General features: G+C 43.6%; 1 protein-coding gene across 1 annotated transcript in view; it reads left to right on the top strand.

Annotated features, from left to right (window-relative positions):
* The window catches only part of LOC117509353 (vasoactive intestinal polypeptide receptor-like), a 173,265-nt gene that overhangs the window by 58,253 nt on the left and 91,951 nt on the right, over positions 1-23,061 (top strand). Inside the window, exon 3 of the mRNA XM_034169026.1 lies at positions 15,240-15,350. Coding sequence (XP_034024917.1) covers positions 15,240-15,350 — 111 coding nt within the window. The remainder of the gene's footprint in view (positions 1-15,239; positions 15,351-23,061) is intronic.

Raw genomic sequence — 23,061 nt, 5'->3', positions numbered from 1 at the left:
AGTCCGACATTGTTTTTGCAAAGTTACACACCGATTTAATGTTAATTTTAGTGACCTCCGATTGGCGTAACCGAGTGTCATTACTGCCGACGTGAATTACAATCTTACCAAATTTACGCTTAGCCTTAGCCAGCAATTTCAAATGTCCTTCGATGTCGCCTGCTCTGGCCCCCGGAAGACAATTGACAATGGTTGCTGGTGTCGCTAACTTCACATTTCTCAAAACAGAGTCGCCAATAACCAGAGTTTGATCCTTGGCGAGTGTATCGTCGAGTGGGGAAAAACGGTTAGAGATGTGAACGGGTTGACGGTGTACACGGGGCTTCTGTTTAGGGCTACGCTTCCTCCTCACAGTCACCCAGTCAGCCTGCTTTCCCGACTGCCCGGGATCTGCCAGGGGGGAACTAACGGCGGCTAAGCTACCTTGGTCCGCACCGACTACAGGGGCCTGGCTAGCTGTAGAATTTTCCACGGTGCGGAGCCGAGTCTCCAATTCGCCCAGCCTGGCCTCCAAAGCTACGAATAAGCTGCACTTATTACAAGTACCGTTACTGCTAAAGGAGGCCGAGGAATAACTAAACATTTCACACCCAGAGCAGAAAAGTACGGGAGAGACAGGAGAAGCCGCCATGCTAAATCGGCTAAGAGCTAGTAGCTACACAACCTAGCGGATTCCTAAAAACACACAAAGTGAATAATGTGTAAATAATTTAGAGGTGATTCAGCAGAAGGAGTGCCCCAATCAAGGCACCAAACAGGCCATGAAGCAGCACAGGCAACGCACGACAACAGTGAACGCACGACAACGGTGCTAAAATAAAATAAAAATCGACTAAACACGCTGTGGAGCAGCACAGATAACGCACGACAACAGTGCTAAAAAATAAATAAATAAAATAAAATAAAAACAAAAGCGTTAGCAAGCTAGTTAGCTTGCCAACGCTGATGAAAGTTAGCTGATAAAAGTGCTCCGTCGCGATGTTTCGACCGTTAGAGGTCTTCCTTAGGCGTTGGAGCACAGTAAAAAAGTAAAAAAAAAAAAAAAGTAAAAAGGTAAAAAAGTCAAACAAAGTCTTTTCAGGGTTGTAAGACATAAGAGTGCTGATTTTTTTTTTTTTAACATAATTAACCAACAAAAAATGTTAAGCAATTAAAAAATAGGTTATTCCTCCGATTTAGTGTATTTCTGTGCTAAAACAGTCCCTGTGTTCACTGACTCCCTAACTCTGGGCAGAAGGCCAGATGAGATGTTGCCATCATGAGGCATCCATCGTCCATCACCATTCGGAAAAGATGCATCTCCTTACTGAATTTTCAATGGATTTCAGTTCTAATTGTTTTGTTTGGAAGAACTAAGCACTCTGCACAAAACTTTGTCATTGTTTTGTGAAATTTTCACACACAAGCTTCTAATTAAACAGATTTAATGAGTTTTTTTTATGCCTGGCACAAGAACTGTATCTCCTCCTTCATTTCCCTCCAGATTTCATTTCTGATTGATGTTTTAGTGTTTTACAACCCCTTCGGGGACAAAACGTGGCTGTTTGTTTGTCTATTTTCATATTGCAAACAAATTGTTTCCAACTTCATTTTCAGCAAAACTTTATCTCCTCCCTCCATACTTGCCTGTCATTTAGTGTGGTTTTCTTAATTGAAAGCAATGTAAATAAATTGATTTTATGACTGTTCAACACCTCTTAGGCCAGGATGTGCTACTACGTCATTGACATTCTGATTTTTGCGTATGTTGATAAACTGGAAGGGATGGCTCATCTATCTATCTATCTGGCTGTATATTCAAACACTATTTTTTAGGGTGTCACTGCCACTAAGGTCAGTGGGCAATGACCCAATGCAGCCATTATTGGATTGTTCAAGTGAGGTCAAATCTTGGATGAGTGCTAACCCATTAAATCTTAATGAATCCAAGATGGAGGTTATCCTGTTTGGGGGGAGCACTTCCACAGCCTGCTCTGCTGATGTCCTGGGTCCCCTGGGTTCCAACATTCATTCCTGTGTGAGGAACCTTGGGGTGATTTTTGATAGCCATTTTAAATTTGATAAGCAGATCAGTGCTGTTCTTGGAACAAGTTTCTTCCGGCTCCGTCTCCTAGCCAAGTCCAAGCCATATTTCTCTAGGATTAACCTTGAGAAGGTTATCCACACCTTCATCACAAGTAGACTAGATTATTGTAACTCTCTGTACATTGGCTTAGATCAGACCTCTCTAAACTGCCTCCAGCTTATTCAGAATGCTGCTGCTTGTCTTTTTTCAGGAAAGAGAAAGTCCGACCACATTACGCCGGTCTTGGCTACTTTTCACTGGCTTCAGATTCGTTATTGGGTTGATTTTTAAGCTTCTTTTAATTATTTTTAAAGCCCTCAATGGCCTGGCCACAGTGTATCTTTCTGAGCTTATTTTCCTTACACCCCTACCAGAGCCTTAAGGTCTTCTGACCAACTGTTGCTGGAGGTGCATAAAACCAGATTAAAGATGAGAGGTGACAAAGCCTTTGCAGCGGCTGCGCCCAGACTTTTAAAGCCTCTTTAAAAACCTCTTTCTTTTCTCTGGCATTTCCTAAATCAGTGATTACATCTCTGTTTCATCTTAGTATTTCTTGTGTTTTTCCTGTTGCTTAATGCTGACATATTATACCTTATCTGTAGTCTTTCTGCCGCCTGCTTCTGTTTTTTTTTTTTTCTCTCTGTTTGTGGTGCGGCTCCATCCTGAGGTGGGAGTGGGTGTCTTCCTGTCCTGCACACCAGCATGGACTCCCAAAAGTTCCTGTATATTTGTCTAGTGTGTCGGTAGCATGGCCCAAGCAGAAGGTCACCCTTTGAGTGTTGTCTGCTTGATGTTTCTTCCTCAGTATCATCAGAGGAAGTTTTTCCTTACCACTGTTGCCTGTGTGCTTGCTCTAGGGGTTGGTAAGGTTAGACCTTACTTGTGTGAAGCGTTTGAGGCATCTTTGTTGTGATTTAGAGCTATGTAAATAAAATAAATTAAATTAAATCAAATTATTTCCTACTATTTTTACTCTTTATTTTACTTTGTTTAATTGCCTGTTGCAAGTTTATTGTTATTTTTAATTGATTTATTTACGATTGGGGGTAACTTGGTGCCCATTTTTAATCATGTACAGCACTTTCTTTGGCTGCTGTCATTTTAAACGTGCTTTAGAAATAAAGGTTGATTGAGTTGAGGGGTGTGTTCCTAGGCTTTTCCAAAACCTAGTAATGCAAATAGACCCAGTAATATGAATATGCTAACTAACACTGAGAACATTAAAATAGGACAAAGCAAACACAAATTTCATAAGTGCTCAGACACAGTTAAGATGTCACATCTGATTTTATTTTTTATTTATTTTTGTAATGCAGTGAGTGTAGAAAGGATTCTCTCCTCACACTGTGCTCATTGTAGAAGGCATTTTTAACCAGCATCTCACCTCCATATTCATATTCCAGTTGACTCTGTGGAGCATATAATGTTAACTGAGGACAGAGGTCCATCTTTGTATGTTTACATCTACAGACACACCACCTGAGCCTGTGGATGTTTAAGATTGGCTTTAATCATCATCTTCACCCTGTTTTGAAAAGCCCCCATTACTCATGAGGTGAGAAAGGGGGTATTTTCTGGACAGATCAACAGCCCATCATAGTTGTAACGCCTACAGCTGGCCAACCATTCAGTCCAGTAGTCAGGTTATTGTCTGTTATTAATCAAACCCACATCTTCTTACCCTGAGGTGAAATTTATCAACACTGCCACAGTGTCGTTCACCTGTCCAAAAGATGATTTCCAGTATTAACCTCATCAGGTGCCCAGTCTGCAGTCCAGTTAATCCTTTTTAAAACAAATTGTAAATAAAGGACAGTTGAGATATGTAGTGCTTAAAAAAATGTACCAGATGTTCTTTCACTGGCTACACTAGGTATGCCTGTTCAACTGCTCAATAACAACCACAGCTTAGATTTCTGGATACCCAAGTATGCTTTACATAAAATGGGAGATGGTTAAAGACTACACGCCTGAACATGTAATATTCCAGGGTATCCCTAAAGATCTCCAGAGAAGGAATGTTGTAGATTTCCGATGGGAGACAGTTCCAAAGAGTGTGGGCTGCAGCATTGAAGGTTCTGCCCCTAAATGTCAATAGTCAGGTGTGGTTGGCTGTTTGTGGGCTACAGACTCCAGAACTGTGTGTAGGGATGTAAACATCTAACTAGCACCTTGCCCATGGGGATCCACAGGTTCTAGATCGGGGGTTTATAAAATGGGTAGCTGACAATTTTCAAGGGTGGTAATAAATTATGTAATGTTTCTATAATGATTTGGAATGGCTTGTGAGTCAACATCCTTTGTTCACTATTGTTGCATAATATCTGTAATTCCTTCAAATATATCGTTTCATTTTGGCAGCATTCATCTTTGACCCAAAATACATAAGCATGCCAAACAGCAAATGTCAGCTCTCTCCAGTTTCTCTGTGTTCAAAGGTGCACACGCATGCATACGCATTGTCATGCACTGCCCCTTGTTTGCGCTTATGTCTTGGTGTGTCCCCTGTCTGTGCCCACTTTCACTTCCCTTCACTGTTCAACTGTCTGGCCCTGGACCCTGTCTTCTGTTATTATACTTTAGTTGCTGATTGAATTATCTGTTTGTTATACTTTTGCCACGTGTTGTGTTCTGTTCAAGTTTCTCTTCCACCCTTAGTTTTCTTGTTGATCTCTTCTCAATTCTTACCTTTGTTTTCTGGGCTTTGTTTCTTTGTACCTTTAATGTGGGGGGATTATTTCATGTGTGGGTTTTTGCATTTTCTTTGTATTGTATTTGGGTTTATTTTTCATTATGATTCAGTCTGCTTTTTATTTGTCTAACTGCACTCTTGCCTTCCGTCTTCCCTCATCTTTGATTTGTCCGGCCAGGCCCCCTTCCTGTATGTTCTCACACACCTGTGTCTCATTTCTCTAAATCACCACCTGTGTTATTTAAACCCTTTGTGTTCTTCCTGTCTTTGCCAGTTCATTGTGCCTTTTTGCCTTGTGCTTTTGCCTTCTCTCTAGCCCTTGAATTATTTTCCATATTGCAAACATTAAATAGTCATAGGTGTGTGTGCGCGGGTGTGAATGTGTTTGTTTGTCTATATGTGGCCCTGTGACAGACTGGCATCCTGTCCAGTGTGTACCCCACCTTGTGCTCTATGACTGTTGGGATAGGCTCCAGCCCCCCACGACCCTTAATTGGACTAAGCAGTTGAAGATTAGTGTGTGTGTGTGTGTGTTTTGTCATAACTGTGTTTGCCTAACTGTGTTTGACCTTGCTTAGTTTTTTTTTACCTTAGTCTGGTCTTTGCCCTTGAACTCTGTCGATCTTTGTTTTTGCACCTTGCTTGTTTTTTGACCATGACTCTGCCTCACGTCTGTCTGTCACCTTTGGATTGCCGATTGTCATCTTGTGTACCGAACCTTTGCTCATTTATAACATAAAGCCTTTTGATAACTCCAACTTGTTTCTGTGAGTCCGCATTTGTGTCCACTTCCTGTTTGTGCCACGCCTGTCAGGACACATGGTGGAACAAAACTGGAAGCAGTAGGAGACACATGCAAACTCACAGGCATGGTTGGTTTAGATGAATAAAAGGCTTTATCTAGAAACCAGGCATTGGGTTCGGTACACAGGTAGTCAGACATGGGAGCGGAGGTATCAGACATGGTACAGGCTGGGATGTGGTCCACAAACCAGGCAGGGTTCATTCACACGGTGTCGAGGTATAAAGCAGGCAAAGCAAAGCCAGAGTCAAGATACAGGCGGAGTTCATGATACGGCAAGGCGGAGGTCGGAGCACAAAAGCAAGGTAAAAAAAACACAAAGGAAAACTGGACAACAACGAGAGGCGAGAAAGTCAACGAAGCCAACAACCGGGCGGGCAGTGAGCTGTGGGAAATGTGAGGGTTTAAATAAGGAGCGAACTAATCAAAGTGATGTGAAGCAGGTGTGTGGAAGTCTCTGGTAGGGGGCGTGACCAGGGAAGACAAATATTGTGCACCATGCAAGACAGTGAGGAACAAAAATACAGTGGAGTGATGAAAGAGACAAAGACATGTGAGCAGGTGCAAGAGCAGGAATGGATGAAAACACAGAGTAGAAAGAGTCACAGTGAGCGACGAAGACACAAGATCTGGTGCAGGGGCAATCAAATAAGATGAGGCAGAAACTGAGAACAAAGATAAATCAGAAAACCGAGGACAGAATACAATACAGCTATGGCCAGGAACAGACTAAGCATGAAGGAATGAATCATTAGAATGGAAACTAATCATGGCTGAAAGAAGAAATGAAAGATAACCAGGTGGCAAAACAAACTATTCGTTAAACAACAGAAAAACAAAACCGGTGACTACAGAATAGTGCAATAAATAAAACAAGATAACTGATAAACAGAACATGCAATAAATAACAAATGGAACATAATCAGATAAGCAACACTGAAGATAAATAATAACAAAAACCTGTGACTGAGGCATAATATAATAAATGTGATTAACAGAACTAAAGTAAGTAAAAGGACTATGATTGAAAGAATACAATAACCAACTATAAAATAGATGATAACCAAAGAATGACTCAGTGACAAAAGTGCAAACATAGAAAAACAATAAACAGAACCAAACTGACATTTACATGAGAAACTATAAACATATGAAAACAAAACCAGAAGACCATAGAGGACATTGAGCCGAAAATCTGGACCTAAACCCCAAACTGGGGCCGAGCATGACAACGCCACCCCACAGCCTGTCACACGGACACAGGGGCCACTTCACTTTTAATGTTTAGATGATTTACCGCCCCCTGCTGGAATTTTAATATATATAAAGATACTGGAGGGTGAAAGCTTAGATGGATTCACAGGTGAAGAGGAGGATTTTTGAAAATATGCAAATGAAAATGAATGAGGTTGATGTCTCGGTACAATTGAGAACCCTAGCATCTGAGCTCTGCATGCACTGGAGTCTGTCCAGGGCTTTGCTGGGTACAAGGAGCAATTGAGAAGTTTTGAGCCTGACCCAGGCAAAGTAGGGCATAGTTCATCTTTTGCATTCTGAGAAACCAACATTTCTCAGCTTTACACATCGTGAGTCAAAACTTTACACATTCTCGAGAAGCGTTGGTTTCTTAGAATGCAAAAGATGCAGAACTGCACCCCACATCTCAGACAGGCTCAAACTTCTCAGTGGCAGCTTGTAAACCCCCGTCCCACTTTTTTGGAATGAGTTGCAAGCCTTAAACACATGATACATGCATTGATGTATAATACGAAATTAAACAAAGTTGACCAGACAATAAAGTCAAAGTAATGATAAGAATCATGTTGTGAAAGTGTAGTGACACGGACCCACAACAGGGGGCGCAAAATGAACGGTCAATAGATGAGCCAAAAAGTAACAATTTAATGTTGTGAAGGTGCACAACGAATATACAGACAATCTCAGAATCTGATAACAGTCAATCCACAAAGGTGACGTGTGGGCAGGCTCGAGAATAGAAGACGTCTGTCCTGAGAAGAGCCGGAACCACACGATTTCCGCCGCCACCGAACCTGGTGAATACTGGAGCCGCCAAGTCCCGAATTCCCAGGTGATCACCGTCCCCGACTGTCGGATCTGGTACTGCTGGCGAAGAGCAAAGACAGTCAAGTGTGGGTGTGTGTACACCCCGTAACAACAACGGTGGGAATGCCACCTCCACCTCTAACACACACTCGTGCAGCGTCTGTGTAACCACTTATCTGAATCTGCAGGCTGAGAAGGTTACCTCCATAGAAGTACGATATCTCGGCGATGAGGTGGAGATGACGTCTGGGTTTTATGGAGTGAGATGATGAAGTATGAATGAGTGACAGCTGTCAGGAAATAATGAGTGACAGCTGTCACTCCCGGCTGTGTCCGTGGCGGCAGCGCCCTCTCGTGCCTGAAGCCCGCACTTCAGGCAGGGTGCCCTCTGGTGGTGGGCCAGCAGTACCTCCTCTTCTGGCGGCCCACACAACAGGACCCCTCCCCAACGGGCGCCTCCTGGCGCCCGACCAGGCTTATGGGGGTGTCGACGGTAGAAATCGGCCAGGAGGGCCGGATCCAGGATGAAGCTCCTCTTCACCCAGGAGCATTTTTCGGGTCCATACCCCTCCCAGTCCACCAGATATTGGAACCCCCGGCCCATTCGACGGACATCCAGGAGCCGGCGCACTGTCCAAGCCGGCTCCCCGTCAATGATCCGGGCAGGAGGCGGCGCCGGACCGGGAGCACAGAGGGGTGAGGTGTGGTGCGGTTTGATTTTGGAGATGTGGAACACCGGGTGGATCCACAGTGAAGCTGGGAGCTGGAGCTTCACTGCGGCAGGGCTAAGGACCTTGAGGATGCGAAAGGGTCCGATGAACCTGTCCATCAGTTTCGGTGACTGTACCTGAAGCGGGATGTCCTTCGTCGACAACCACACCTCCTGCCCGGGCTGGTATGCAGGGGCCGGGGACCGCCGGCGGTCTGCATGGGTCTTGGCCCTCGTCCGGGCCTTCAACAAGGCAGAACGGGCGGTGCGCCACACCCAACGGCACCTCCGAAGGTGGGCCCGGACCGAGGGCACACCGACCTCTCCCTCCACCACGGGAAATAATGGGGGCTGGTACCCCAAACACACCTCAAATGGGGAGAGGCCGGTAGCAGAAGACACCTGGCTGTTATGCGCATACTCGATCCAGGCCAGGTGGTTGCTCCAGGCCGTCGGGTGCGCGGATGTCACACAGCGGAGGGTCTGTTCCAACTCCTGGTTGGCCCGCTCTGCGTGTCGGTTCGTCTGTGGATGGTACCCGGACGAGAGGCTCATGGTGGCCCCCAGTTCCCTGCAGAAACTCCTCCAGACGTGAGAGGAAAACGGGACCACGATCCGAGACTACGTCAGTAGGGATCCCATGCAGACGGACGACGTGGTGGACCAGGAGGTCCGCTGTCTCCTGGGCTGTAGGGAGCTTCATGACGGCCACGAAGTGGGCCGCCTTGGAGAATCGGTCCACTATCGTGAGGATGGTGGTGTTGCCCTGGGACGGTGGGAGACCCGTGACAAAATCCAGGCCGATGTGGGACCAGGAACGGTGAGGCACAGGAAGCGGTTGGAGCAGACCTTGGGACTTCCTGTGGTCAGCCTTGCCCCTGGCACAGGTGGTGCAGGCCTGGATGTACTCCCGGACGTCGGACTCCATAGACGCCCACCAGAAGCGCTGCCGGACAACTGCCACGGTCCTTCGCACCCCCGGATGACAGGCGAGCTTGGAACCATGACAGAAGTCTAGGACCGCAGCCCTGGCCTCTGGTGGGACGTATAGTTTGTCTTTTGGTCCAGTTCCCAGTTCTGGGCTTCATGCCAGGGCCTCCCGGACGATCTTCTCCACGTCCCAGGTGAGGGTGGCCACGATAGTGGACTCAGGCAGGATGGGCTCCGGTGGATCCGACAGTGCAGTTTTGACCTCCTCTTCGTGTACCCGGGACAAGGCATCCGACCTCTGGTTCTTGGTCCCGGGGCGATAGGTGATCCGGAAGTCAAAACGCCCGAAGAACAGTGACCAGTGGGCTTGCCTGGCGTTCAGCCGCTTGGCGGTCCTGATATACTCCAGGTTCCGATGGTCAGTGAAAACCACGAATGGCACAGACGCTCCCTCCAACAGGTGTCTCCACTCCTCAAGAGCCTCTTTCACCGCAAGGAGTTCTCGATTGCCGACGTCATAGTTCCGTTCAGCCGGGGTCAACCTGCGAGAAAAGTAGGCACACGGGTGAAGAACCTTATCGGTCTCTCCGCACTGGGATAGCACGGCTCCTATCCCTGAGTCAGAGGCGTCCACTTCAACCACGAACTGGCGGCTAGGGTCGGGTTGCACCAAAACTGCCGCAGTAGAGAACCGTCGTTTCAACTCCTTGAACACGGCTTTGCACCGATCCGACCAGGTGAAGGGGACTTTTGGAGAGGTCAGGGCTGTCAGGGGGCTAACTACCTGACTGTAGCCCTTAATGAACCTCCTATAGAAATTAGCGAAGCCTAGGAACTGTTGCAGCTTCCTACGGCTTGTTGGTTGGGGCCAATCTCTCACCGCCGCAACCTTGGCCGGATCAGGGGTGACGGAGTTAGAGGAGATGATAAACCCCAGGAAGGACAAAGACGTGCGGTGAAACTCGCACTTCTCGCCCTTCACAAACAGTCGGTTCTCTAACAACCGCTGTAGGACCTGACGTACATGCTGGACATGGGTCTCAGGATCCGGAGAAAAGATGAGAATATCGTCCAGATATACGAAGACGAATCGGTGCAGGAAGTCCCGCAAGACGTCGTTAACCAAGGCTTGGAACGTCGCGGGGGCGTTGGTGAAGGCCGAACGGCGCGGTGCGCACGGAAGCCCAGGGCACGGGCCCGGGTGGAGCCGCCGCGGGTGCAGATCTTGGTGGTAGTAGCAAATATTCAAACGAGAACTTTGAAGGCCGAGATATCCTGTTGTGAAAGTGTAGTGACACGGACCCACAACAGGGGGTGCAAAATGAACGGTCAATAGATGAGCCAAAAAGTAACAATTTAATGTTGTGAAGGTGCACAACGAATATACAGACAATCTCAGAATCTGATAACAGTCAATCCACAAAGGTGACATGTGGGCAGGCTCGAGGATAGAAGACGTCTGTCCTGAGAAGAGCCGGAACCACACGATTGTGGGCAGGCTCGAGGATAGAAGACGTCTGTCCTGAGAAGAGCCGGAACCACACGATTTCCGCCGCCACCGAACCTCGTGAATACTGGAGCCGCCAAGTCCCGAATTCCCAGGTGATCACCGTCCCCGACTGTCGGATCTGGTACTGCTGGCGAAGAGCAAAGACAGTCAAGTGTGGGTGTGTGTACACCCCGTAACAACAACGGTGGGAATGCCACCTTCACCTCTAACACACTCTCGTGCAGCGTCTGTGTAACCACTTATCTGAATCTGCAGGCTGAGAAGGTTACCTCCATAGAAGTACGATATCTTGGCGATGAGGTGGAGATGAGGTCTGGGTTTTATGGAGTGAGATGATGAAGTCTGAATGAGTGACAGCTGTCAGGAAATAATGAGTGACAGCTGTCACTCCCGGCTGTGTCCGTGGCGGCAGCGCCCTCTCGTGCCTGAAGCCCACACTTCAGGCAGGGCGTCCTCTGGTGGTGGGCCAGCAGTACCTCCTCTTCTGGCGGCCCACACAACAAATCACTCGGCAAGTTGGGAGGATTTACATCTTCCATATCTTTTTCTGATTTGGGGTTGTATAAAATCCTGCCCAGCAAAAGTATAAACTTTTCCAACTACAGATCAATATTTACACAAATCATTTGCAATAAATTTATTTATCCTGTAATTACATTGCTGCAAGCACCTTCATACACTATTGTATATACTGATATTAGTATGTCAGTGTAGTCATCTGTTTATAGATTTCTGTACATGCCCAGCTGTATATTGTCCATCTCCTATTTGTCTACCTCACTCCTAACTGTACATATTATTCAGTTGCACTTGGTATTTAATGCTTTTTTTGCACTCCTGGTTAGATGTCAACTGTGTTTCGTTGACTCTGTACATGTATGCTGCATAATGAAAATAAAGTTGAATATAAGTGTATTATATATTGCCATTTTATTGGACACTGGCACAAAGTGCAGCATTCACTATGATGAGCCCATTGAGGCTTTTCAGGTTTCAAATCCAGCAAAACCTCGGAGACGTCATTGCGCTGCGAGATCTCAGTAACATTGAGAACTGCATTGATACGCTCTGATTACGCTTCACTTTAACGGCTGCACACGGACAACACAATTAACATCGCAACATAAAACTATTTTTATATTGTGCCTAAAACTCTTGTGAATATATTCTCTGGGTTTTTAGACATTGTTATTGCGTTTGTTTTATGTAAACGTGAGAATCACTTCGTTATTTTCAATGGGAGCTGCTGTGAGCTACACTCGCTTCCTGATCATGTCGTTCTGGGGGAAAGTGAAGTTTGCTCTTTAACGTCTTGATTATTGTTCTTTACAACACTGTTTGTCCTCTTTGTTCCAGACTAATATATATAATATGTCTGAAAATCGGTTTGCGTTTATTAAATTCCATGCAGATTAAACGTAGCAGACACAGATTTTTTGTTATAATTGTTTTAGCAAGTTTTCAGGGTATCATGCAGCAGTCTCTTATTAACGTGATGAAAAGCATAAAAAAATGACATTTTTGTAGTATAATACTCATTTACAATTGTCATCGTGTGGATTCTCTGTGTTGTTTTGACTGCAGCGACTCTCTGGCACGCAAGGGATTATGGGATACGTGAAAACCCCGAATGGTCTTTCGCCAGTATATACTCTGCTCCACACAGATAAAACAGCAACCACTTCATTCCGTCTCCTTGCCATTATTCAAACACAATGCAGAGATAAACTATAAGAAAGACGAACAGAATAGAGTTACATCTGTTTGAACCAAGCTGGAATAATACACGGCCAAGTTCAGCACGGTTACATTTACATGTAAATAAATGTGTTCTACAAGAAAATATCAGGCTGCTACCCAGATAGTGGTGCTATTCAGTAACATGTCTTTGTAATGTTATTTTTGTATGATTGTCCCTAATTCAGTTAATTACACAGTAGCTGCAACAAAAGATTACAGGCCCTCCTATTTAGGCCAAGCCAATAAATATTTTTGAAAATTAGACAAATGTGTAAGGTGTAATGGCTGGAGTATGACTGAGGATCTCTGAGCAGAAAACGCACTTGAAGGCGAGTACAGCTATTTTTTTGTTTGTTTGTTTGTTTGTTTTTTTATTCAGGGACAAGCAAACATCATATGGAGAGAATAATCTGCCTGCTTAGCAGCCAGGTCCATAAGGGGCAAAGCATTGAAGCAGGTCCATTAAACAGGCGGAAGGTCAAAACACAGGAGATTAGTATACCAGGGATTAGAGCTCAAGGGAGCAGGCAAAAACACAAAACCAGGATAAGGCAGCAAAAGTCATCAGGAAGAACACAAGAGATGCTGGAATGCTTTGTATTATTAACAAGACGTTCTGGCGCAGGAGACACAGAGAGTACGGCTTAAATATACTTGGAAGTAATCGCCTGAATGGAAAACGGGTGAAGAGAAGCACAGGAAGAAAGGTGCAGAAACAAACATGGGGAGAGAATGTTAAAATAAAGCAGGAAGTGATGCAGACGTGTCAGAAATTTGATATAAGATTTGTTTTCTTCTCTACATGTGCTAATTTGTTCACAAAGGTATTTAAATACATTTTGAAAATTCCTTGGATGTCTTTCTGCATGGTTTATTCATTGTATTCTAGGCATGTATCAGCACTCACTCAGTGATCTTACAAATGCTTTTAAAAGTCTCATTATTTCAAAATCTATAATGAGTATTGTCAGTGAAAAAAACCTGTTGGGTCAACATGCAAGTACTTATTTTATTATATATGGTTGTATGCAAAATTTTGGGCACCCCTGATAATTTTCATGATTTTCCTTTATAAATCATTGGTTGTTTGGATCAGCAATTTCAGTTAAATATATCATATAGTAGACAAACACATTGATATTTGAGAAGTGAAATGAAGTTTATACGATTTACAGAAAGTGTGCAATAATTCTTTAAACAAAATTAGGCAGGTGCATAAATTTAGGCACCCCAACAGAAAAAAATATATCAATATTTAATAGATCCTCCTTTTGCAGAAATAACAGCCTCTAAATGCTTCCTATAGCTTCCAGTGAGAGTCTGGATTCTGGTTGAAGGTATTTTGGACCATTCTTCTTTACAAAACAGCTCAGGTTTGTTGGTTTCCAAGCATGGACAGCTTGTACTTGTTCCTCTGCATGAATGCCTTAGTAGATTTTGAGCAGTGTTTAGGGTCATTGTCTTTTTAAAAGATCCAGCCCCAGCACAACTTCAACTTTGTCACTGATTCTTGAATATTGTTCTCAAGAATCTGCTGATATTGACTGGAATACATGTGACCCTCAAATTTAACAAGATTCCCAGTACCTGCACTGGCCACACAGTCCCACAGCATGATGGAACCACCTCAAAATTTTACTGTAGGTAGCAAGTGTTTTTCTTAGACTGCTGTGTTCTTTTTCAGCCATGCATACCGCCCCTTGTTATGTCCAAATAACTCAATTTTAGTTTCATCAGTCCACAGCACCTTATTCCAAAATGAAGCTGGCTTGTCCAAATGTGCTTTAGCATACCTCAAGCAACTCTTTTTGTGGTGTGTACACACAAAAGGCTTTCTCTGCATTACTCTCTCATCCAGCATCTCCTTGTGTAAAGTGTGCTGTATAGTTGAAGGATGCACAGAGACACTATCTGCAGCAAGATCATGGTGTAGGTCTTTGGAGCAGGTCTGTGGGTTGACTATGACTGTTCTCTCCATCCTTCACTTCAGCTTATAAGATTTTTCTTCACCTGCCACTTTGGGCCTTAACTAGTACTGTGCCTGCAGTCTTCCATTTTCCCCCTATGTTCCTCAGAGTGGAAACTGACAGCTGAAATCTCTGAGATAGCTTTTTGTATCCTTCCCCTAAACCATGATGTTGAACAGTCTTTGTTTTCAGGTCATTTGAGAGTTGTTTAGAGGCTCCCATGTTGCACTCATTAGAAGAGATGCAAAGAGGGGAAACATTTGCAAATGGCCACCTTAAATACCCTTTCTCATGATTGGATTCACCTGTGTAAGGAGGTCACTGAGCTTACCAAACCAATTTTGTGTTCTAATAATTAGTGCTAAATGTATTAAAATCAATAAAATGACAAGGGTACCCAAATTTATGCACCTGCCTAATTTTGTTTAAATAATTATTGCAGACTTTCTGTAAATACTAGAAACTTCATTTCACTTCTCAAATATCATTGTGTTCGTCTGCTATATGATATATTTAACTGAAATTTCTGATCCAGACAACCAAAGACTTATAAAGGAAAATCATGAAAATTATCAGGGGTGCCTAAACCTTTGCATACAACTGCATTGTATTAGACAGAATTGTACCTTGCTGTCTCTGCGTGAACATCACAGTATTGTGCTGTGTTGGTGTCATGTTCCACTCAGTGTTATTCAGCTTTTTGTTATGTGTCTGTCACTTTGAGAGATGGCTTGTTAATGGCATTCTCTTTTCCCAGCAGGTTGTCAGGGCATGTGGGATATCATCGCCTGCTGGCCTTCAGCCAGGATTGGAGAGGTGGTTACAATAAGCTGCCCAGCCTATTTCAGTTACTTCAGCGACCAACAAAAAGGTAAAGATCTCCTGGTACTGCATATTAATATATGTACAATAAATACTTAAAAAAATATATTATTTTAATTTCAGGTTGAATTTGTTTGAACCCCCCATAAACGGAAGACATGCAGCTGTTTGCGTGTGTGCCACTCAGTTTTGTTTTGTTTGTTTTTTGGTTTGAAAATAAAACAAATGAAAGCAACACACACTCTGGGTTTGAAAGTATAATTTTAAAAAAATTATTTAAAATATTTGTCATGGTCTCATGTTAAATTAATGCAATCATTTATTTCTGGAAATGAGCCTGTGGTTGTGAAAACATTAACCTTATCCTGTCATTAGTTCAGGGTTGGTTAATATTCACACATTTTTAATGAAGTCAATATTGTGGTGGTTTTTAACAATGTATTTGCACATTCCTTTCCTTTGGACAGACACGAAAGATTAATATTGTGATTATTTATAACAAAATGAGAAATTAAAGTAATAAAACTTATTTCTTCATCTCTTCTTGAAGAACTCTAGCGGGAAAGTGACTTGAATTATGAGCTTTGCAGAGAGCATTGTGACATTGATATTACTGACAAGATTAATCCTTTTTTGGATATTTGTGTAATGTCCTCTCATTCCAAAGACTGGGAAGAATACAGTCGTCTGTCCTGCTGTTTCTTTCCACCATTGTTTTGTACAGCAGTACTTTTGTGTGCTCTTAATACAGGCAAACCTCTGCCCGACTTGTATGATTGCATTGACATATGAGAATAATGGATAAGCATGTTTTAGATAAATCTTATGAGGTTTCAGTCTGATTACAAGGATGAAAGTTTACCCCGGTTATGCCTGGGTAAATATACGCATATATAAAAGTGCACATAAAATCAGTTACTGTTTGTGGTGAGCATCTCCAAAACAAAGAGGAATCCATGTGAACCTTTAACCTGCTTCATCACACCAAAAGAGGGGAGCGGAAGAGAGACATGTACCAGCATAAGATGTAAGGGCCCTGTCCCACTGGGAGAGGATTAATTGCGCATGAATTGAGTATACAAATTGTGGGCGTTCGTTGTCATCCGCAACAAAAATGGCCAAAAATGACAAATGTTCCAGTATGAATTACGGATATATTAATAATGTATAGCGAATATAGGATGAACAATCATGGTTATATAATGCATGTAGTGAGGAAACTGATCTGACACATTGAGATTATCACGGCAGTATTACGGGTGTATTATGAATGCATCGCGCACGTGTTGCGTGTGCACGGCATCTGCATTGCGGTCATAAAATAAGCACACTCGAGCCTTTCGGCATTACTATTCACACCAACAATACAGCCTCTGGAGCAAGTGCTGGACTTGGACAAGTTGATCACAGAGTTAATGTTCATTTTGTCATGCGAGGGTTAACTGTTCATGAGTTTGGGGAGTGGGAGGAGGGAAGCCGCTGGGGTGTGAGACTGTGTTGTTTTTTTTTTGAGAGTGTCACAGAAAACAGACTTCAGCATGAGTTGTGGCTAAACAGCAACTCTTCCGTTTGTTGGTGTTAAATAAAAGTCCTGGAGGAGACCCGATTGCAGCAGCTACGTCTTTATGGATCTACACAGCTGGACTGGCACTGACTGGCAGGTATGCTGCTTTCTGCCACATATAGTACTTTGGGTTTACGTGATGTGTTTGTTATGCATTCACAGATTGTCCGCAAATCAGCTGCAAAGCAGATGTAATAAAAACACTTTATTTGTGGCCAATTTGTATGCATTCGCTACAACATATTTTAGTTTGTGATGTGGACATGATAGGCACGATATATATCTGTTTTACACACTGTCCCAGTCCGCTGCCAAGCCGCAAATCCCTGTCAGTTGTGGATATCAGCGGTTAACGGCAGATATACAGCACATAGAGTGAGTATGTATTGAGTATGTATTGAGTATGTAAGGCGGATGTCATCCGCATCCAGATTTTTTAGCTACTCAAAAATCCTGGCTGCGGACATGCGTGCCTCTACGGATGATCACGGGCGTGTTCGGATGACGGCCGACTCATACAGGCATGTTACACGGATATTGCGGATGTTTGGCGAATATGGGCCAGTTTTGTGCGCAATCCATATGCAAATCCTCCTAAACGCCAGTGGGACAGGGCCCTAAAGAAAGAGAAGCATTAGCCAAAATTTGGGTTTCTGTTGACTCACTGTTGCCTGGCTGTTTGCCTAGGAGACAGTTTGACATCATTTCTCCTAAAGCTATATTTTGCTATCGTATTGTCTGTGGGGATCCACAGGCTTTATATTGGCTAGTTTTTATAAAATAGGTACAGTGAGGAAAATAAGTATTTGAACACCCTGCGATTTTGCAAGTTTTCCCACTTAGAAATCATGGAGGGGTCTGAAATTTTCATCTTAGGTGCACGTCCACTGTGAGAGACATAATCTAAAAAAAAATCCGGAAATCACAATGTATGATTTTTTAAATAATTTATTTGTATGTTACTGCTGCAAATAAGTATTTGAACAACTGTGAAAATCAATGTTAATATTTGGTAGAGTAGTCTTTGTTTGCAATTATAGAAGTCAAACGTTTCCTGTAGTTTTTCACCAGGTTTGCACACACTGCAGCAGGGATTTTGGTCCACTCCTCCATACAGATCTTCTCTAGATCTTTCAGGTTTGGAGTTTCAGCTCCCTCCCAAGATTTTCTATTGAGTTCAGGTCTGGAGACTGGCCAGGTCACTCCAAGACCTTGAAATGCTTCTTACGGAGCCCCTCCTTAGTTCACCTGGCTGTGTGTTTGGGGTCATTATCATGCTGGAAGACCCAGCCATGACCCATCTTCAATGCTCTTACTGAGGGAAGGAGGTTGTTTGCCAAAATCTCGCAATACATGACGCCATCCATCCTCCCTTCAATACGGTGCAGTCGTTCTGTCCCCTTTGCAGAAGAGCACCCCCAGAGTATGATGTTTCCACCCCCATCTTCACGGTTGGGATAGTTTTCTTGGAGTTGTTCTCATCCTCTAAACATGGTAAGTGGAGTTGATTCCAAAAAGCTCTATTCTGGTCTCATCTGACCACATGACCTTCTGCCATGCCTCCTCTGGATCATCCAGATGGTCACTGGTGAACTTCAAACAAGCCTGGACATGTGCTGGCTTGAGCAGGGGGACCTTGCTGCCATGCAGGATTTTAAACCATGACGGCATCATGTGTTACTAATGTAATCTTTGTGAATGTGGTCCCAGCTCTCTTCAGGTCAATGACCAGGTCCTCCTGTGTAGTTCTGTAGTTCTCAGAATCATCCTTACCCCAAAAGTGAGATCTTGCTTGGAATCCCAGACCACGGGAGATTGACAGTCATCTTGTGTTTCTTCCACTTTCTAATAAATAATCATAACAGTTGTTGTCTTCTACCAAGCTGCTTGCCTGTTGTCCTGTAGTCCATCCCAGCCTTGTGCAAGTCTACAGTTTTGTCCCTGGTGTCCTTAGACAGCTCTTTGGTCTTGGCTATGGTGGGCAGGTTGGAGTGTGATTGATTGAGTGTGTTAACAGGTGTTATTTATACAGGTAACAAGTTCAAACAGGTGCAATTAATACAGGTAAAGAGTGCAGAATAAGAGGGTTGCTTAAAGAAAAATTAACAGGTCTGTGTGAGCCAGAATCCTTGCTGATTGGCAGGTGTTCTACTACGTATTTGCAGCAGTAACATGCAACTAAATTATTAAAAAAATCATACATTGTGATTTCTGGATTTTTTTTTTTTTTTTTAGATTATGTCTCTCACAGTGGACATGCACCTAACATGAGAATTTCAGACCCCTCCATGATTTCTAAGTGGGAGAACTTGCAAAACCGCAGGGTGTTCAAATACTTATTTTCCTCACTGTAACTGATATTTTTCAAGGGTGGTAATAAATTATGCAAAGCTTGTATAATGAGTTGGAATGGCATGTGAGTCCAGAATGTTTTTAGAACCTTACACCTCAACAGTTTTTAGAAGAATAACTCAACCCTTTTATTTCTTGTTAATTACATATTTTTAATGTTAATTTGCTGTCTTAGTGTATTTATTATTATTATTATTATTATTATTATTTCACTTTTTTGTCACTTGATTTTTAAATGGACCACAATGGAAATAAGTGTTTTCACTGTCTTGTGTCATCCATGTATTTTTAACATATTTACAATTATGTTATGTACTTACATTGAACTTACTAAATAAAATCATCCAGGCACACACTCACTCACCCTTTTAATATATAGATGATTTACTGCCCCCTGCTGGAATGGCGTGTGAGTCCAGAATGTAAATATTAATGTCTGTTGTTCAGTGTTGTTAGCTTATGTGTTGTAGCTTCTCTAAAAATATTAATCGTATCGACGCATAGTTTTGGTGCTGTTCATCCTTGACCCAAAATACTTAAGCATACAAAACAGCAAATGTTGGCTTCTCCACAGTTTGTGCGTGATCAAAATTGCATGCACGGAGTTTTGTTTTGTTTTTTGTTGTTGTTGTTTTGTCTTTTCTGCATTCTGCTGTAAGCAGGTGCTTTTAATTTGACAGAGACAGTGCCAGAAGACATTAAAAGCACTACATATTTTACTTATGGTACCAACATGAGACTTAAGTCACTCATGGTAAGAGCAACATAACACTTATCTAAAGTGACTACACCAACTGAACTACAAAAGCGCAATAAATCAGTAACACTAACAACACTGTTAAACTAACATAAGCCACAATAAGCCACAATAACTTAACTTATAACTCTTATTTGTGTGTCTGGTGTAATGTGTGTCTTGTCTAATGTGCAAGCTGCTGGATGCCTTGAATTTCCCTCTGGGATCAATAAAGTATCTATCTATCTATCATCTATCTATCTAACACCTAAAATCTCTAATTTCTCAAAAAATATTTGCCCTATCACATTTCCATTTTCGCAGCATTCATCCTTGACCCAAAATACATAAGCATACCAAACAGCAAATGTCATTTCTTCTCGGTTTTTGCGTGATCGAAGTCACACACACATACAAAGGCCACTTGACTTATAATATAGATTAGCCAAAAGTGGCATTGCTTACCTTCAAATAGCGCAGAAGAAGAAACAACATGTTGGTGGCATAGCATAAATAAGATAGCATAATTTTCCCATTCTGAACCAGTATGACAGTATTAATAACAAACTGTGACCAGAATATAAAGCTCCAACGGTACATTCATCCTTTTCCACCTAGTACAATTGGACATGTTGTTTTTACTTTGCAAAGTTAAGACCCCCATCACACATAGCAAGAATGAGCAGGAATCAAGCAGAATCAGCTGGAATGGGAAAAACCCAAACTTCAAGGTGCAGTCAGGAAGGACAGACAGTCGAACAGCCGTGTATGAGTGCCGGAAGACCACGTAGAATGTGGGCAGATCCTGTCCGGACTGAGTCGAGCACACCCGCACGACCACAGCCCAAACATTCTTGGACAACAGTACATAGACACAGACTGCTATCAGACTGCACCAATGTCATAAATAAAGTGCTTAGAGTGCTGTCACTCACTCATCCACTCACTCACTGATTCGCTCATCCACTCACTCCCTCACGTGCACTGACCTCTTAATTCACTTTATTTATAGAGCACTTTCAAACAGCCAAAACTGAAACAAAGTGCTGTACATGGGGGTCATAAAAAAAAACCAGCTAAGCAACCCAACAACAATAAAAACAGCAATGAACAAACAAAAACAACTAAAACAGAGCAAAGTCTCATACTTTGTTAAAGGCCAGTGAATAAAAGTGGGTTTTAAGATTGGCTTTAAAAATGAACAGTGAAGAGACCCGTCTAATGTGTGCAGGTAGATCATTCCAAATTTTGGGACGTTCGCTTGGAGCTCGGTACCTCAAGAAGCGGCTGATCAGCTGACCGGAGGCACCGTGCAGGGGCATAGGGGTGAAGAAGCTCAGAGAGTTAAGGCCATTTAAAGATTTAAAAACAAATAAAAGAATATTAAAATGAACCCTAAAGTGCACAGGCAGCCAGTGAAGGGAGGCCAGGATAGGTGTAATGTGCTCCCTCTTTCGTACTCCAGTTAGCAGACGAGCAGCGACGTTCTGAACTAACTGGAGACGTGCAAGGGAAGACTGGCTAACTCCAAAATATAGTGCATTACGGCATTTCCTTTGCGCTCCCTGAACAGGATCCACTGGAGGTACACGTATGTGACTCAAGCAGGACACGACAGCAGGATTTGACATGCCATATCCATTTCGGGGTTCCCCCAACCGCAGTCAGATTGTTCCGTGCGAATATGTAGATTGCAGTGAGATTGCGCTTAAACTGCACATTGACTGCCGTTTGATGGGTGCCCCACCTGGACTGTGCCATGAGTGTTTTGCACATGTGCAAAACATTCGAGGCAGCTGCCGTGTCGACTGCTCTGAGACTGTTGTCCGATGTTTTCAGACCGCACCTTAACACTTTTCGGATGTGGATCGATCGGATGTGGCCTCTACTGGTGGTTGGCTCTCACTGCGGTATTGTATCACTTCCTGTTCCGGAGCACAGCGGTGTTTTTCTGTATCTGTTAGCTGTTTAATCTGCGCAGTTAGATTGATCTAGTTATCTAGATTACGATTTGTTTCCCAGTGTAATCTTTACGTACCTTAACTAAAGCACTCCTTCTGCTGAATCACCTCTAAATTATTTACACATTATTCACTTTGCGTGTTTTTAGGAATCCGCTAGCTTAGCGTAGCTACTAGCTCTTAGCCGATTTAGCATGGCGGCTTCTCCTGTCTCTCCCGCACTTTTCTGCTCTGGGTGTGAAATGTTTAGTTATTCCTCGGCCTCCTTTAGCAGTAACGGTACTTGTAATAAGTGTAGCTTATTCGTAGCTTTGGAGGCCAGGCTGGGCGAATTGGAGACTCGGCTCCGCACCGTGGAAAATTCTACAGCTAGCCAGGCCCCTGTAGTCGGTGCGGACCAAGGTAGCTTAGCCGCCGTTAGTTCCCCCCTGGCAGATCCCGAGCAGCCGGGAAAGCAGGCCGACTGGGTGACTGTGAGGAGGAAGCGTAGCCCTAAACAGAAGCCCCGTGTACACCGCCAACCCGTTCACATTTCTAACCGTTTTTCCCCACTCGGCGACACACCCGCCGAGGATCAAACTCTGGTTATTGGCGACTCTGTTTTGCGAAATGTGAAGTTAGCGACACCAGCAACCATAGTCAATTGTCTTCCGGGGGCCAGAGCAGGCGACATTGAAGGAAATTTGAAACTGCTGGCTAAGGCTAAGCGTAAATTTGGTAAGATTGTAATTCACGTCGGCAGTAATGACACCCGGTTACGCCAATCGGAGGTCACTAAAATTAACATTAAATCGGTGTGTAACTTTGCAAAAACAATGTCGGACTCTGTAGTTTTCTCTGGGCCCCTCCCCAATCGGACCGGGAGTGACATGTTTAGCCGCATGTTCTCCTTGAATTGCTGGCTGTCTGAGTGGTGTCCAAAAAATGAGGTGGGCTTCATAGATAATTGGCAAAGCTTCTGGGGAAAACCTGGTCTTGTTAGGAGAGACGGCATCCATCCCACTTTGGATGGAGCAGCTCTCATTTCTAGAAATCTGGCCAATTTTCTTAAATCCTCCAAACCGTGACTATCCAGGGTTGGGACCAGGAAGCAGAGTTGTAGTCTTACACACCTCTCTGCAGCTTCTCTCCCCCTGCCATCCCCTCA

The sequence above is a fragment of the Thalassophryne amazonica genome, chromosome 1 (assembly GCF_902500255.1).
Source record: "Thalassophryne amazonica chromosome 1, fThaAma1.1, whole genome shotgun sequence".
NCBI lineage: Eukaryota > Metazoa > Chordata > Actinopteri > Batrachoidiformes > Batrachoididae > Thalassophryne > Thalassophryne amazonica.
Note: the sequence above shows the minus strand (reverse complement) of the source record. Positions and strands in the feature narration are given on the sequence as shown.